This window comes from Natator depressus, chromosome 27 (assembly GCF_965152275.1).
Source record: "Natator depressus isolate rNatDep1 chromosome 27, rNatDep2.hap1, whole genome shotgun sequence".
In the NCBI taxonomy this organism is placed as follows: domain Eukaryota; kingdom Metazoa; phylum Chordata; order Testudines; family Cheloniidae; genus Natator; species Natator depressus.
In genome coordinates this window covers 3,499,205-3,516,485 of record NC_134260.1, presented here as the reverse complement: position 1 = coordinate 3,516,485, position 17,281 = coordinate 3,499,205, and the positions used below count along the sequence as shown (strand labels likewise).

At 49.2% G+C, this 17,281-nt stretch overlaps 1 protein-coding gene and 1 long non-coding RNA gene across 7 annotated transcripts in view; one reads left to right on the top strand and one right to left on the bottom strand.

The window, feature by feature from the left end:
• The window catches only part of GOSR2 (golgi SNAP receptor complex member 2), a 32,319-nt gene extending 29,055 nt beyond the window's left edge, over nucleotides 1–3,264 (bottom strand). The window contains exon 1 of one of the 2 annotated variants that reach the window (XM_074940523.1): nucleotides 3,123–3,264. In XM_074940523.1, the coding sequence (XP_074796624.1) occupies nucleotides 3,123–3,151 (29 nt within the window). In that variant the 5' untranslated portion in view covers nucleotides 3,152–3,264. The remainder of the gene's footprint in view (nucleotides 1–3,122) is intronic. The other variant, XM_074940522.1, reaches the window with a different exon arrangement.
• A 1,204-nt stretch (nucleotides 3,265–4,468) lies between these two features.
• The window catches only part of LOC141978578 (uncharacterized), a 32,988-nt gene continuing 20,175 nt past the window's right edge, over nucleotides 4,469–17,281 (top strand). For 4 of the 5 annotated variants that reach the window (XR_012636398.1, XR_012636400.1, XR_012636399.1 and 1 more), the window contains exons 1-2: nucleotides 5,795–6,734; nucleotides 13,880–13,962. This is a non-coding gene — a long non-coding RNA (uncharacterized LOC141978578). Of the gene's footprint in view, nucleotides 5,011–5,794; nucleotides 6,735–13,879; nucleotides 13,963–17,281 lie in introns of those variants that run through there. The other variant, XR_012636401.1, reaches the window with a different exon arrangement.

Sequence of the window (17,281 nt, the reverse complement as noted above, 5' to 3'; positions counted from 1 at the left end):
AAAAACTAGCTTTCCTGCTTTTTTCATCTCCCAAATGGTTTCTCAATTTTGAATAAACTAGTCATTGAAATGAACTGAAGAAAGTGAAATGAAGAATCCTCTCTTTGCATCTGCAGAAGAGGCAAATGGATGTCAAATGCCTCTTTAGCACAAACTCTGCATGCGGTTCAGTGGTTTTACTTTCTTTAAAACTTCATCAGCAAACATATTACTTCATTTTTTATTTATTTTATTTGAATAGGTTATAGTAAACTTAGGCCTTAACATAGGTTGTCATAAATTTATTCAAAATTAAATTTGAAATTTTGCAAAATTTGCAGACAATGCAAAATTACTCAAGATAGTTAAGTCCAAAGCTGACTGCAAAGAGTTACAAAGGGATCTTACAAAACCGGGTGACTGGGCAACAAAAGGGGAGATGAAATTCAGCATTGATAAATGTGCGTTACTATTAACGCACATTGGAAAACATAATCCCAACTATACATACAAAATGATGTGTCTAAATTAGCTGATTACACTCAAGAAAGAGATCTTGGCATCATTGTGGATAGTTTCCTGACAGCATCTGCTCAATGTGCAGCGGCAGCCAAAAAAGCCAAGAGCGTATTCTGAGCCATTAGGAGAGGGATCGATAAGAAGACAGAAAATATCATAATGACACTATAAATCTTATGCTCAAATAAATTTGTTAGTCTCTAAGGTGCCACAAGTACTCCTTTTCTTTTTATAAATCCAAGGTATGCCCACACCTGGAATACTACATGCAGTTCTGATCACCCCATTTAAAAACAGATATATTAGAATGGGAAAAAGTACAAAGAAGGGCACCAGAATTGATTAGGGATATAGAACAGATTCCATATGAGGACAGATTAAAAAGACTGGGACTATTCAGTTTAGAAAAGAGACAACTAAGAGGGGATATGACAGAGGTCTATAAAATCATGAGTGGTGTGGACAAAGTGAACAAGGAAGTTATTTACCCTTTCACATAACACAAGAACAAGTGGTCATCCAACGAAATTAACAGCCAGCAGGTTTAAAACAAATATAAGTAAGTATTTCTTCACACAATGGGCAGTCAACCTGTAGAACTCATTGCCAGGGAACGTTGTGAAGGCTAAAAGTATAATTGGGTCAAAAAAAGAATTAGATTCGTTCATGGAGGATAAGTCCATCAATGGCTATTAGCCAAGATGGCCAGGGACGCAAACACATGTTCTGTATGTCCCTAAACCTCTGACTGCCAAAAGTTGGAACTGGACGATGGGATGGATCTCTTGATAATCACCCTGTTCTGTTCATTCCCTCTGAAGTACCTAGCACCAGTCACTGTCAGAAGACAGGATACTGGTCTAGATGGACAACTGGTCTAAGCCAGCATGGCCAGGCTTGAACTATTTTTTTTTTTTTAAAAACCCTGTATTTAAATAAAAACCCAAGTTTTGGTTAATAAAAATAATCAATTTTTATCCACATTCCTGCCAATTTATATTCACCAAGCTTATCTCGCCTCCAAAATACTTCCAAACAGATACCTGGTTTTTGTAAAGTGCTTTAGTAATAACTCCACTCTGTTCTGTGTTGTATCCACTAGTGCTTTTCAACAGTAAAATCTTGAGACAGATACCGTAATGTATAGAGTATATGACTATCATCCAGAATCCCCAGTTGGGAAGGGGGTTCCTTTGTGTTTGCTGTACAAATGCATAGACACTGTTCCTTCCTTAAAAGAGCTTACAGTGTTGTGCTACATAAATAGCAGCAAATATTGTGGCAAGTCCTGTGTATTCCAAGGACATTGATGCTTCTTGATACGGAAAGAGGGTACACAAGATTAAAACCAATCTTTCTTATCTACCCTTGCTCCCATTTCCAAAAGGGATGTAATAATGGAACAAGAAAGCCATGGATTTTACAAAGAAAAAGACAACACTACTGTAAAACTACTGTTTAAATTGTGACACTTTGGTTAAATTATTATCGCAACAAATGTATACTAAAAACTAAATACTAAAAACTAAACTTGATACTAAAAACACTAACACGATACCATGGCCAGCAAATTAGCTCACATCTGCCCACTGCAAGGTTTCTTGCACCTTCCTCTGAAGCATCTGGTGCTGGTCTCTGTTGGAGACAGAATACCAGACTACACAGACTTCAGGTAATTCTTGTGTTGTTCTCTTTCTCCTAAACTTTCTTAGTTATGTCAATTCCAAGACAAGCTATTTGTTTGTTGGCACTTATTTATAGGACACCATTTTTTAGTGTTCCAGAGTCATTGTGCTGATACCACTTATGCCAGGGGTTCTCAAACTGGGGGTCGTGACCCCTCAGGGGGTTGCAAGGTTATCACATGGGGGGGAGGGGTCACAAGCCTTCAACCTACACCCCAAACCCTGCTTCGCCTCTAGCATTTATAATAATATTCAATATAAAAGAAATGTTAATTTATAAAGGGGGTCACACTCAGAGGCTTGCTGTGTGAAAGGGGTCACCAGGACGAAAGCGTGAGAACGACTGACTTATGCCATAAACACCAACCCTTACCAAGAATCAGCACAGCACTTGTCAGCTGAAATGCTGCATCCTGGAAATGTGGTGGTGGGCGATGTGTTCACCCTACAATAACTAGCCTAACATCCCTATAAAGCTTCCTGCACGATTTCATTCCGTCCCTTGCTGCAAATCAGGAGATAGAAATTTGGAGGAAAAGTGAAAAATGAGGTTCCGGACACTAGAGAGCCCAGGGCACTTTCCATGTTCTTCCTATGGCTGGGCACCCCCCAACTTCCAGTCTGGACCATTGTACCTCGCCCGCTCCCACGCCCACCCCCTCAGACAAAGCCTCTTTCCTCGCAGCGGGACACGGCTGAGCCGCGACACGCTCCGCGCCAGAGGCGGCTGCCCGGGGCGGTGCGGGAGGGGCTTCCCGCACGCAGGAGAGAGCCCGGCCCCGGCCCCCGGCGGGATCCCGGCTCGGGCTCGCCAGGCTCCGAGCGCTGCTACGGAGACGGGACTGGGGCTCCGGCCCCACAGGCTCTGCCCGCGGGATTCAGCCCGGCCCCAGGCTCCCCCGCGGGATGCGGCGCGGCGCGGCCCGGCCCCTCTCTCACTTGTTGGTCTGGTGGTAAAGAGCCTCCATCGCGGCCGCACAGCCCGGCCCGACTCCCTCCCGGCGCCGCGCGACACGTCAGCGCCCGCCACTTCCGGCTTCCGCTCGCGCCAGGCCCGGCTCGCTTCCGGCGGGAGAGGCTGCCCGGGCTGCTGCCTGACGGCGGGGCGGGGCGCGGCGCAGGCAGCCCGGCGGGGGCCTTCGGGGGCCCGGCCGCGCGAGGAGCGTCCTGGGCCACTGGGGGGCGCCGCGGGGCTGCGCGTGGGCCGGTCTCTCAGCGCGCCCGGCCGAGGGACCCCGCGGGCTGCTCCGAGGCACCGCGACCGTGGGGCGCTGGCAGCCCCGTGCTGAGCGGGCGGCGTGAAGGCCGCCGAGCTGGGGCCCCTTCCCAGCCTGCGCCGGCGGCGTCCGCTGCCCCCCGGCCGCCGCCTCTCCCCAGGCGCGGGCCCGCGTGAGGCCGAGTGCGTTCAGCCGGCCCCGGCCCGTGGGGCGGTGCCGCCCCGCCCCCCGCGGCGGGAGGGCGCGGCAGGCCCTGTAGAGAGAGCCCCTGGGCTGGCCTCCCCGCCCCCTTGCTCCGAGCACGGGGGTGAACGTCAGACTGTCACAAGGGCCAGACTGGGTCAGAGCCAGGTCCGTCCAGCCCAGTGTCCTGTCCGGCCAGGGCCAGGTGCCCCCAGGGAGTGAACGGGACGGGGAGTCCTCGGGTGATCCGTCCCCCGTCGCCCATTCCCAGCTCTGGCAAGCAGAGGCTCGGGACGCCCTCCCTGCCCATCCTGGCTAATCGCCGTCGATGGACCTGGCCTCCATGAACTTCTCTGGTTCTTTTTTTAACGGTTATAGGCAGGTGACCCTGCTGATCATCAGCCTGTGGGCCCTTGGCAGGGGAGATGACGGCGGAAGAGGGAGAGTGACCGCTTGTGGGGGGAGATGTGGCCCCTGCTGGCAGATTCCCTCTCACCGGCTGACCCTGGTGGTACTGCTGGGGAGATAGCCTCGGGGGCAGGCACAGAGCTAGAGCTAAGCACGGGGCTGGAGCATAGCTGCTTCCCGTCAGTTCTGGATCAGGTTTCCTCTGGGGCGGCGGGGGCAGTGCTGCTGCTCTGCCCCGTTTATTGCCCCCCCCCCCCCACGGGGGAAAGTGCAGTGGGAGGAGCTGGCTGAGGAGCAGGGTTTGGGGGTTTTTTTTGTGGGGGCGGGGTTTATTGGTGCTGTCCCTCCCCTGGAGGAGCCCATTGTGGAGGAGTCTGCCTGTGTCCTTAACGTCTGTCCCCGCAGTTGGTGCCAAGATTGAGATTTCTGCCTCGCCAGTGGGGCAAACTCTGTGAGTGGGGATCTCTCAGACTGTTTGGGAGCGATCAGGGCTCTGGGTCTAGCTGACCTATGTGGGGATGACCATCTCCCTAGTCTGGGCGCTGAAGCTATTATGGTGACACCTCTCTTCCTCCTCCTGCCCTTGACCCTGCCCTACCCTGGAGGCGCCCCCAACCCTGGTCTCTGCCCAGTAAATGGTGGTGCAGGCCTTTCAACCGTTGAGCCCGTTGTTGTAGCAGCATTGGCTGGCACCGAGCAGTGAGGTGCCAGGCATTCTGAGATGTCCTCCTCTAAGGCGGAGCAGCTCGGTCTCAAGCCCATTCAAGATCTAGGGTCCAGGGCCTTCCAAGGGGATTGGTGATGCTGGATTCATGGGCTCTGAGCCTGTTGAGGTGGCACCAGCTCCCAGCCCTGAGCCCCTTTAACTCAGCACTTGGGGCAAGAATGAAGGGTCTGTTAGTTCTGTTGAGCCTAGCATGGTGGTGTTGCAGACACTGCAGCCCTGAGGGGGGTTCTAGACGTATGCCCTCCATCAATGACCAGTAGCTGGACCTGGGGAGCAGTGCCGGAGACTGGAGGTAATTAGACCCAGACAGGACCCTGGGAGTGAAGTCAATGCCTGTGAGGAAGAGGGAGCTTGCCTAGGAGTTGGGACTTATATAGGGGACCAAGGGGCAGGGGACTGGAAGAGACTACAGCCAAGCCCAGGCTGAGGGTCGACTGACTAGTGGCCACCACTAACGTCCTCAGAGGGATTCTTGACCATCATGCCTTGGTGGGTGTTTGGCACAACCGGCACCCAGACAGCGCCACCTCCTTCAGCTTTGTCTAGGTGGAATTGCGCCAATCACAGTTGGACAGAATTTACATTTCATGCTTTAACATGGGCCTGTTCCTCTGACATTCGGCTGACCCCCTACTCAGACTATCATTTAGTTTTTGTGAATGTTGATCTTATACCTGAGTGGTTGGGGGTGGCTTATTGGCATTTTAATAACAGCCTGTTGGAGGATGTGGGCTCTGTGGAGTCCTTGTAGGAATTTTAGCTGACTTGGCAAGGGAAGAAGTATGCCTTTCCCTCAGCATGGACAAGCTCCAGGCCATTGATGGCCATTTGGCCCATGGTACTTTTGTCTGGTTGTGTATCCAACTCCTTCAGGAGGTGGATCACAGCTCCCACTTCTGTGCCCTGGAGAAGAGGATGGGTGCTAAAAAATACCTGTCTTCTGACAGAGGACAGTACCTCTTACAGATCTGGAGAAGATGCAAGAAAGGGCTAGGGCTTTCTATGCTGACCGTTTCTCTCTGGATCCGAAGGCAGTGCTTGTGGGGTCCTGCCAGATAAACTCCCAATGGTGAGCATGGGTGACTAGGACTGGCTGGAGTGTCCTCTCACTCTGGTTGAGTTCTCAGAAGCCCTCCATCTGATGCCCACTAACAAACCCTTGGGCATCGACAGGCTGACTGTGGAGTTCTTCTGCACGTTCTGGGAGGTCCCTGGCCTGGACCTTGCTACTGTTTGGGCTGAGTCCCTGGAAGTTGGTCTCTACTGTCATGTAGGCAGGCTGTGTTCAACCAGCTACCAAAAAGGGGGGACCTCTGCAACTTGAGGAATTGGCACCAAGTATCATTTTCCAGCACAGTTTATAAGGTTGTAGCTAAAGCCATCTTGCTGCAGCTGAAGTCTCTTCGGGCAGATATGATCCACTCCGACCAGGCATACACTCTTCTGGGCTGGACTATTTCTGACAACCTTTATCTGATCTGGAACCTTCTCTGGATAGCATGTAGAGTTGGTCTGTCTCTTGCCTTCCTGTCCCTTGATTAGGAAAAAGCATTTGACAGGGTAGATCACTGTTCTCTCATGGGAATCCTGCTGTTAAACCCCCAATGGGTTGGAAGAGAAGCCAGGAAATAGTTCCCCCTTCCTCCTTACTACAGGTACCCCTTGGTCTGTATCTGATCACCGGTAGCAATCCCTTTCCTCACCCCCAGACCTTCCTGCCAGAGGAAGAGTACTAAGCAATTACTGGGGTGCAAACAACAATAAGATTTATTACAAGTAACTTGGTTAACACACAAATTGGCATAAAGCCAGGACCCCAAAACTATAAGTGGGTTAACAAGATAAACAGGTAAAACTGTATATCACCATTTCACAGGGATACCAGGAAGGGAACAGGGATGCCACAACAGGATCAGGACCACAGCTGGAACCGGAACAGAAGAGGACAACAACCAGGAACACAACAGACTGGACGATGAGGATTAGGAACAGGATCAGGACCACACTTGGGAACAGGTGAGTTGATCTTTCTTGATGTTATTCTGCAGACACTGGCTTCCTTTGGGAGGGACAGCACGCTTCACAGGGTGTGCTGGGCTTTTATGCTCTCATGTTACTAGGCAGGCTATTCCCAAGTCACATGACACAATTTTCCCGCTCGTACAGAAAAAGGGCGGTAATTGATGAACAAGAAGAGGGTCAAAGACGGAGGGCAAACAGCCACTTATACAAAACAAAATGGTGAAAGCTAAAAACAAGCCTTACACTGTGGGCATTTGGCTTCAGTCCCCATTTTGTGGGGTTCTTCCAGGTACTGGAAGCCTTTGCAGAGTGTATGGTCAAGCTCAACTGGACCTGTTTTGACCGGTCAGCTTTGGTCAGGGAGTGTTTCAGGGCTGCCTTCTGTCTGATCAGTTATATGCCATTGCCATCAAGTCCTTCCTTTGTCATCTTTGCAATCAGTTGAAGAGATAGATGCTTGGTGACTTGGCCTTGAGGATAGGCCTGTTGGCGTATGCTGATGACGTGCTCCTCATGGCCCAGGACCCGGAAGACCTGCTGCGCATAGTCTTTCCAAACAATCCACTCAGCAGCCTCTTCTGCCCAGCTGGGTCGAGAGCTCTGATGGTCGGGGATGGGTGGCAGGTGGATTCCCTCCCACCTGCTCTCCACACTATCCACTGGGTATGGGTTTGCTGCTCTATCTGGGCATCTACCTGTTTGCCATCAATCCCTCCCCACTGTATAATTAGGCCAACTTGGAGGCCATGGTAATTGACCAGTTGCGGGCATGGGTGGCGCCTTTCCGTTTGGAGGAGGGCATTGGTCATCAACTAGTTGGTCCTGTCTATGCTTTGGCATTGGTTCAACAACCTTAGCCTGCCCCCAGGTACCCTGGCCAACCTCCAGAGGAGGGTCCTGGAGTTTTTTTTGGCTGGGGAAACACTAGGTCTCTGGAAGTGTCCTGAGCCTCCCGCTTAAAGAGTGAGGGCAGGGCAGGGCCTAGTTTGCATTCACAACCAGGTCCTTACATTCCACCTTCAGCCCCTGTAGAGGCTCCTTTATAGTGCCTGTAGTCTGGAACGGAGCTGGTCAGGGGATGCCTTCCTCCACCGCGGATGAGCCCCCTGATTGAGTCTATACAACCGTCACTTGTCTTGGGACTTACCTATGGGTAAAAGTTGATATGGCTGCCTTCTCTCAGGGCTGTTTCACCTAGCAGTCAGAGCCAATAGGGCTGTCCTGTTTAGCAGGGCTGTGTGGCTTATTGGCCAGAGTCAGTCTAACAGCCCTTTCTCATGGCTGCGTGGCCCAGCGGCCAGAGTCAGTATAATGGCCCTCTTCACTAGGGCTGTTTGGCCTGGCAGCGGGTTGGGGGATTGGGCCGCTGCCTGGGGCGGGGGGTTGGCTGCTGGGTAGGGGGACCCAGGCCCTCCCTTCTCAATGGGGTCCCAGCTCAGGGTCCTGTCAGGAAATCCGCCCGAAGCACACTGACCCCACGTGGCACAATAACTGGTCCTCATGAGCTACTTCCTACCATGTTCCTGATGCAGCGTCCCCGGGGTCTCTGGGCTCCTCGGCCAGTGTGGCTCCCAGCAGCTCTGAAACTCCTTGGGTGTCCTCCAGAGTGTCAGTGTCCCTGGCTTCCGCCATCTGGGCCTTCCGTGGTTCCCGGCCTGTAGCTCGGTGCGTGCGTGCGTGCGTCCTCCCTCTTCAGTGGTCAGCCCTGAATGAGCCGAGCTGTTACCCTTTATATCTAGTCTCCAGCCAGAGTATGCCCAGCAGGGCTGCAGGGGCATGGCCTCCTCAGTCCAGAGAGTAGAGTTAACCCTCATGGTACCAGTGCGGGGCAAGTGCGCTCTGTCACAAGGGGTAATTAAGCACCCAGATTAGACAAACACCTGTCAGTGATGGTCTAGATAATACTTAGTCCTGCCTTTGTATGGGGGACTGGAACAGATGACCTATCAAGGTCCCTTCCAGTCCTACATTTCTATGATTCATGGTCCAGCAAGCTCCTGAGCCTGCTCTTTTAAAATCCTTGGATGCAAGTAATCTGGATCTGCTGATTTAAAAATGTCTAACTTTCCTAGCTTCTGTTTAACATTGTAGCAGAGACCTTGGTGGGAGAACTTGATCACACCCAGTTATCTAGACTGGGTGGTTCCAACATAGGCTCCACTTCCTTGCTGTTTGCAAGGGAGGCTCTTCCGTTTGTGGGCCTCCTTAAGTCTCTGCAGGTGGGGAATTAAAATTTAAGTCACAAATCCCAGTGCATTCAGGGATACCCCCTGTCACAAACATCCTCCAGAGATACTAGTGGAATGGAAACCATTAACATTACCATATAATGAGACTGTATCATCATTTCCCCCCCAAGTATAGAACAATATTGTTAAACACTTCTGCCTTTTCTGCATTATTGTTGATAATTCTACAATTTCCATTTAGCAATGTACAAATACCATGTCCGGATTTTTTGTGTTCCTTATATATTTAAAAAATTCTTCTTAATTGTCTTTAACTCTGCTGGCCATAGATCTCTCTTTTAAAAAAAAAAAAAAAGAAAGAAAAGGAGGACTTGTGGCACCTTAGAGACTAACAAATCTATTTGAGCATAAGCTTTCGTGAGCTACAGCTCACTTGTCCCTTGGCTCCCTTTATCAAATTTCCACATTTCCTAACTTCTGATTTATATTCATTGCTATGAACTTCCACTTTCTTCCATTTATTGTATATATCTTTTTATTTGTTATAGCTGCCTTCATTTCACCTCTAAACCAGGTCAGTTTTTTTAACCAGCACAGCCTTCTTCCTCAGCTGTGGTGTTGTGGCTTTTGAGGTATCTAGTAAGGTGTTCTTAAATTATTCCCACTTATCATTCACACTTTTTTTCTGGCTAAATTCTTCCTCCCAGCTGATTTGGCTCATAATTGGTTTCAGCTTTATGAAATTGCCTATATTAAAGCACCAAGTATATATATTACAGGTCTGGACTTTGTTTTTCTTGCACATTTTAAATTTGATCAAGTCATGGTCACTTGTACCTAAGCTACCATTAATTTTTAGTTCTGTGATCATTTTCTCTTTATCTGTTATTCTAATAAAGAATTCCCACATGTTGACTTCAGTGCATTTTGAGTTAGGAAATTGTCATCTATAATATCTGATAGTTCTCAGGATGTTTTAATATTGGCAGCATGACACCTCCAGTATATGTCACTTAAATTGAAATCCCCCATGCTCATGCAGCATTTCTTCCTACACGTAGGTAGGTGCATAAGTAGCCGGTCATCCTGATTCCTAGTGTGATGTGGTTGCCTGTAGCAGACACCAACTAATACCCCATACTGTGCTTTATATGTTAGAACCTAGATCTATAAGCATTTAAGATCATATTCTTCCAAGTTATCAGTGAGTTGGAAACAGGTAATGCCATTTTTGACATAGAGTGCTACTTGCCCTCCCCTTTTGCCCATTCTGTCATTGCTAAATATAATCCATTTTTAGCATTTCAGACGTGCAAATCATCCCACCAAGTAATATCAACTAGATCAAATTTATGCTCATACGTGAGCAATTCCAAATCCTCTTGTATGTTACCCAGTCTCCTAGCATCGGTGTACAGTCAATTAAATAATTTCTTCTCATCAACTCCTTCAGGTCCTTGCTTAATTTTGTTCTCAACATCTTGATCTTGTGCTGAGTGCTCATATCTTCCCTCTTTTTACCCTCCCATTTTGCAATTAGTTTAATCTTCTCCTGTCCATTGTAGCCACCCTTCTCCCATGGTGGACCCCATTCAAACTATACAGCACCATCTCCCCAGAGAAGGTAGACAAAATCATAAAATCAAAACCCTCCTCTCTACATTACTTATGTAGCCAGCTGTTCACTTCCAGAATCGTCTGTCTTCTGTTTTCCTTTGCTCATGGTCCAGGAAGGATCTCAGAGAAGATTGCGTGGACATTCTTTTTTTTCAGTATGTTTCCGAGTTCCATGAAGTCATCTAATTTCAGTGGGGTATCCCACATTGCAGTGTCCTTAGGGCTGATAAGAACCATCATCAACGGATCCTTGCCCGTCGACTTCAGAAGCTTATGCAGTCATAGAGTGATGTCTCATGTTTTAGCTCCAGCGCATCATACTGTTGTTTGTCTGGCCGTTGTAGACTATTCTTTCAATTCTTTTGAGTATTGAGTCTCCCAACAAGGATTGTCTGTTTTCCTAGGATGGTTGGAGAACTCTTTGCAGAGAAGCTTGATTTTCTTACAGGTTGGGATGAACTGCCATCCATGTGTGTTTCCCGCACATCTCTCTGTTCCCTTGGACTGGCTGGATATTGACAGGTATTTTCTAAAGTTTCCACATTGAGGACCTGGTATTGACTGGAAACTTCTAGTTGCGTGGAATTCCTCCCAGTCCTCTTCTCTCTGCTGCCCACAGCCTGCCCATCCTCATCTGTCTCCAGTCATGCAGAATGCTGTTGTGACTTCTTGCCTCTGGTGGTTACAAAGTATCAGGCCTCCTCTCTGATTTCCACTCTCTCTGATTCCTTGGTGGCCAGTTCCATTCTTACTCAAACCTGGAGTACTGATGTTTCCTGAACCTGTCTGTCTAGGAACTCCTAAAGCTTCTTTGTTTCTCAGCAGTGTCTTTACTTGCCCCTCGAATCCAAGAATCTTCTCCTGTGGCACAGCCATCAATTTGCACTTCATGCATATGAAATCCTTCATGCACAGGAAATGTCTTCAAGCAGGAAAAAGAACATGGTTCATCCACTGCAGCTCACTACCACTGTTCCATCACTGGCCATCCTGATATCACACACAGTGCTGAATCTGGAAGGAAAGCCTCTCGCATTCCCTCTCTCAACTCCCTCCAAAACTCTGCTGTTGGCTGCCTCTGTTCGCAGCTTTGGAATTTGTCTAGCAAGTGACTTTTTATACCTGTTCTTCCCTGTGTCACTCAGCTCAGTTCTGCCCCTCACCACCAGGGAGCGATTAACCACTCAGAAACTCAAACGGCTGGGCTGAGCTGAACTCCAAGAGTCAGAGCCTCCTGGCCTTTAGCAAGGCACCCTGCTTACTGAGGCCACACACAGAGTACAAACAGTCAACCAAACTGCACTGCTCACCATGTCCTGCTACTTCCACGCACAGTCGGCAGCTAATCCCTCTGAAAGTCCCTTTAGCAGCTCTTAAGTTCGCTTAGCAAATGACTTTTTATACCAAATACTAATGAAATGGATGCACAGCGCTTCTCCCTCCTCTGCATTATACTGAAAACAGCCTTTTGTTTCTATTCACAGACAGGGAGAACCTGTCTGTTGTAAAGTTCCTTCTTTACCTTCAAATGGGTTTGACTGTTTACATTGGCCTCTGATGGTTTTCCACTGAAAGTCTTGATACAGAGCAAGGCAAAACTGGGCAGGGTGACAACTCCCTCCTGCCTGAACCGGCGGCCCTCACTGAGACATATTATCCCCTGGTGACTAAGAGCATATTCCTAATATAATTACATTATTTCTTAAATATTACCCATACATACATCTTGCAATGGTTTGAATTGGGAAAATTTACGAGCTTTCTGTAGATGCCTTACATTATTATTCTTTATGGATAAATATCCTGTAAGATGTGTTTGGAATAGTGAGCTGGTCAGTCTGAGGTGAGAGTTATTTGCAAAGAACAGGGGACCCTTTGCCAAGGAGCCTCTGTGTCACACAGTGAAGTTAAGGTTTAAAGAGTTAGTGGTTTGATTAGTTTATGGGCTTTTTTACATTAAAAAATCAACTGAAGTTAAATTGCTGCATACTTTCTTAAATGATCTTTTGTAATGCTAGCAGGCTGGCTCCTCAGCCGGTGTATGTTGTCACAGCTAGACTGACCACAAGGGAGCTAAGCTCATCATATGCCAGCTGAGGATCCATCCCCGTCTGGTCTGCATCCTCCCCAGATGTTCCCAAAGCTTTCAGAAACAGCACCAAGCCTCAGCTGAAGTTAATGATGCCAAAACATAATGAGAGTAAATAAGTGAGATATCACCTGTCCTCACAGATGCCAACTTTCTGATTTCCCGGGGGTGCTCCACCCCTCGCTCTATCCCAGGCCCTGCCACCACTCCATCCCTTCCCCTAAGACCCCACCTCTTCCCACCCCTGCTCCTTGTTAGTTACCTCTTCCTGTCCTGTTCTGCCCCCTCCTCTGAGCATGCCTCGCCATAGGGGACTGGTGCCTCCCCGTACTGGGGGGGCCACAATCTAAAGGGGAGATCACATGACTGGTCACATGTACCCGCACCCAGCCCGGGGCCACCATGCTCTCCCGCCCCACATTACCTGCAGGGGAAGGCACTCTGTCCTCCCGCTGTGCCTGGCCCCCACCCCCGAAATGCTCCACCGCTCTCCCTGGTGGGGGGAAGTTGCTTCTAATGCTGGCCCCTCCCCTGTCACTGCTCTGCAGCCCAGCAGTTGTCTGAGAGTGCCTGGATGGGGAGGAGGTGACTCCCGCTCCCCACCCAGAGTAGCTTGCCAGGGATCGTGGTTGAGCGAACCAGAAACGTGTCAGGGAGGAGGGGGGAGCTCTGGCTTGCTCAGCTGCGGTCCCTGGTAGCCAAGCTCGGGCAGGGAGAGGAATCCACCTCCTCCACAGCTAGGCTGTCTCAGGCAGCCGCCACACTGCACAGCAGTGTTCCAGCAGCTGGAAGGGACTGGTCCCACCCCTTCCGCTTCTGGCCCCCCCGTCCCTTCCACTCCTCAGCCTCTGGGGAGTCGTCCTCCCCGACGCGTCGCCCAGTCCCGTCCTCATTCCGCCTCTCCCTGCTCCCGCTCCCCCTTCTCCCCCCCAGCACCTCCTGCATATCGCTGAACAGCTGATCCTCGGTGGGTGGGTGGCGCTGGGGGGGAAGGTAGGAGGGGCCCGCTGGTGGGTGCTGAGCCCCCACTATTTTTTTTTCCATGGGTGCTCCAGCCCTAGAGCACCCACAGAGTCGGGGCCTATGCCTGTCCTGATTTACAGTCCATGTTTCTGCTGAGTGAAGTGAGGGCCTACACTCAACGCAATGGCATTTCTCTAAATAAAGGGCTGGTTCTAGTGTGCGGAATCCATTTAGTTACTAATGTTTCAACTGTTTCATTCTCTGACATGTATCATCAACAGAACTGCCAGTTAAGTGCTAAATCCAGGATTTTTATAGCAAACGTTGATGTAAGAAGCAAGCAGGATTCACTTTGGAATTTCAGGTAAGTGTAGCAGGAGTTAGAAAGCTCAGATTTGCTTTGAAACAGAGAATTTGGCCTGGAAATTGCAAAGGAGGGAATAAGTGGATCAATTTTACAAAGGGTCATTATCCTGAACTGCTTCACTAATAAATGAAGTTAAACCTGCTGAAGTCAAATCCAGTCTCCTCATGGATCCATCTTTTCTGTTCCTAGCTGATCCATCAAATTCTGAACAGTAACACAACAGGCCAGGTGCAGTTCTTTGGAAAAAGAACCAATCCCAAGTGTTCCAAAATCAGGAATCAAGCCTCCCAGAATCAAGATGCATGAGACAAACAAAACAAAAAATGAACAAATATGTTGTCTTCTTTTTACTTGCCTTCCAGTGTCAGAGCCTTTCAGTCACACTCAAGTCACAGTCTAAAACTTTTCTCTGAAAACCACAAGGGCTAGAAACTCACTTAAAAAAACCAAAGAAACAAAAAACCCCCATACCAACCAAAAAACAAAACAAAACCCCACCCCCAAACCAAAACACTTAAAAACAACCCTGAGATTCTCCCATAGTCACATGCCTCTAGGAGCTGTGGCTTTAAGAAAATGGCCAGATATGTTGGCAGCACTGTAATGTTTTTCTGCTTTTCTTTTGTGGAGAAAGTGTTTTTTCTGAAGGCAAGCTGGTATGCTTGTTAGACTTTGAGAGACAAGGTAGGCGAGCTAATATCTTTATTGGCCCAACTTCTGTTGGTCAAAGAGACAAGCGTTCGAGCTCCACAAAGCTCTTTTTTAGGTCTCTGGAGGCTAGACGTTGAGTCCTTCCAGGGAGAGCCTGTCAGCAAATTGGCTCATTTAGCCACAACAGCCAGGTGCATGGAGGGTAAAGAGGAGTTTTGTTCAAGGAAAGCCCCTGTATTGTAAACAGGATAAAAGGGGATGGAAAGAACCACTTATCACTGTCTAATACATCCCCAGGTCATTCCTGTGCTATCTCCTAGTGGAGGAAAAGGATTTCGTGTTAACAGGTCTTGTTAACTCCAAGGCCAAAGGTTGGGATTTTTTGATTGTTGAGCAACCAACAGCCGTAATGTGCCTTGAGAAGAGCCGCTCAAACTCTCCTTTAGCTCTGCACTGCCCCCTACTCAGAGCTGTGGCTAAAGTCACAATGGCACCCCTAAGGAAATCCAACTCTTGGCAAAGTCACCTTTGTCTCGCTACTATTTCAGGATGTGACCCCAATCCACAGTCAGCAGAGCATGGCAGGGGCAGAAGAGGCTTGTTCTTGCCCTGCCCGGCCTCGCCCCCTAGGAATCTTTCTGAAGAGAAGACCTTGTCACTCTGTTAGGATCAGACCCCAATAATAGGGCTGTTTTTCTAACCCCAGTCCCTAACACGCTGACAGCGAGACACGTATATGCACACACCCACACAGGCACTCTCTTGCACACTCACTGTTCCCGAGGTTTCTAGGAGATGAGCGTGCCTCCTTAATACTAATAACCGTGGAGCTTTGAAAGCAAGGAATGCCAAACCTCAGGGCATGCTGAAGGAACGAGAAATGTAGATGAGTGCTTGATAGAGACTCATCACTCAATCCAGCTCCAGGCTATGGGACCTGCATGTCCGAACTTTGACAGGCTCTCTTTTACATAAGCCAGACCTCACAGAGCGCCTCACAGCACTTTGGGAGCATTGGGGGAGGGAGGGAGTCAGAAAAAGAAAACATGAGAAGAAAGTCAGAGGCTTATCCATCAAGATCCTTCAAATCTGGGCAGCATGCTGATCTCAAACCTGCCTGAGCACTGACCTTTGTAAAGGTGCATGGCACCTCCTCCCTTCTCTGAATGAAGCACATTTCCCCAGTAATGTGTCTGGGAGGTGGCAGTAAGATTGGCTGCCAGCTAGGGCTGCCATGCCCACCAGTTTGTAGGCAGTTTGCCATTGTGCAAGAGACAGCAAAGGGGCGGGGCATGGGTGGGGACTGGTATGTCTAAGGAGACATGGGCTAATGCACCATCCTTCTTAGGCCAACAAGATGTTTAGCTACATGCTCCCCTCTTCAACCTCCCTCCTGCCACTAGCACGGAGTAATATGGCAGCCATGCTCAGTACTGCAGGATCGAGGTACCTTGTGTCCAGGCTGTCCCACTAATCACTTCTCACCTGGCCCTTAGAGGCAGTGGTTAAAGTAACCTCAACAGTCATCACCCCAGTCAGAGGAGGGGAGCTGTTAGGCAGTTCTGCTGCTCTCCAGAGCTGGAGATAGCAGGGCAAGCGACTTGAACCCTGCCTGTCAGTGCAGCGCTTTGCTCCCATTTGGGCAGGATCCAGCCCTTGTTATGAACTTTTGTGACCTACTGCTGTGAGATGGAATTCCACATCAAACCCTCCCCATGATGGTGGTGTTACTCAGCAGAGCTAGGAGTGGATCAAACAGACAAAAGGCATTTCAGGGGCTTTGGAGATTCTTTGCAGTGAAGCTGGCATCAGACCTGGTTAGTCTGGGCTTGGTTTGCACCAAAGGCCAGAATTTTCAAAATGCTCAGCACCCACAATTGGAGCTAGATTTTGAAAACAGCTCAGCGCCTGTTGTGGGGAGGGTACACCCTATCACAGCACCTTTGTAGGCAGTAGAACAAGTGGTCAGATTCCCCAAAGAACAGTCTGAATAAAAGTGTCACAATGGGAATTGCTGGGACCAAGGTTCCTGAAAATCTGTTCTCAGTTGTAGCGCTCACTACTTGAAAATGTGCCCCACATTTCCATTAGCCTGACTAGTTCCTCTCATGAGCAGCCCACCCCTGCTCTGCCAGCAGATTTGCTGATGTGTTCCTCAGGCGGAATTTTTGTCCCAATAACAATGTCACACTAACCTGGTGCCTTCCATCTGGGGACCTCAGGCTGCTCTGCAAAAGTGTATACTATTATCCCCATGACACACAGGAGGAAACTGATCAGAGAGAGGCTGAGCTGCCCACAGTCACACAGTAAAGCAATAACAGAGTGAGGACTAGAAACCAGGGCCTCCATGGTCAGAACTGAGGAGTGTTTTGGGGGACTCAGTTGGAGATACCTTGAAGAAGCTGATTGTCAGAGGGAGGGTGCTCAGCACTTTCTGAAAGCTCCCCCCCCCCCCCCCCCGCAGTTTCTAAAATTAGGAATCCAAACACTGAATAAGGAGTTACTTTTGGAAGTCATAGGCCCGGCTCTTCTGGTCTCCCATTCAGCTCACTAAACAGTGCTTTTTAGGACAAGTGTTGTCAAACTAATCCAGATCACACACAGCTGCTTTATGGCTTGACACAGGAACCAGATTTGAAAATCATGCCAACAAGTGTAGCAT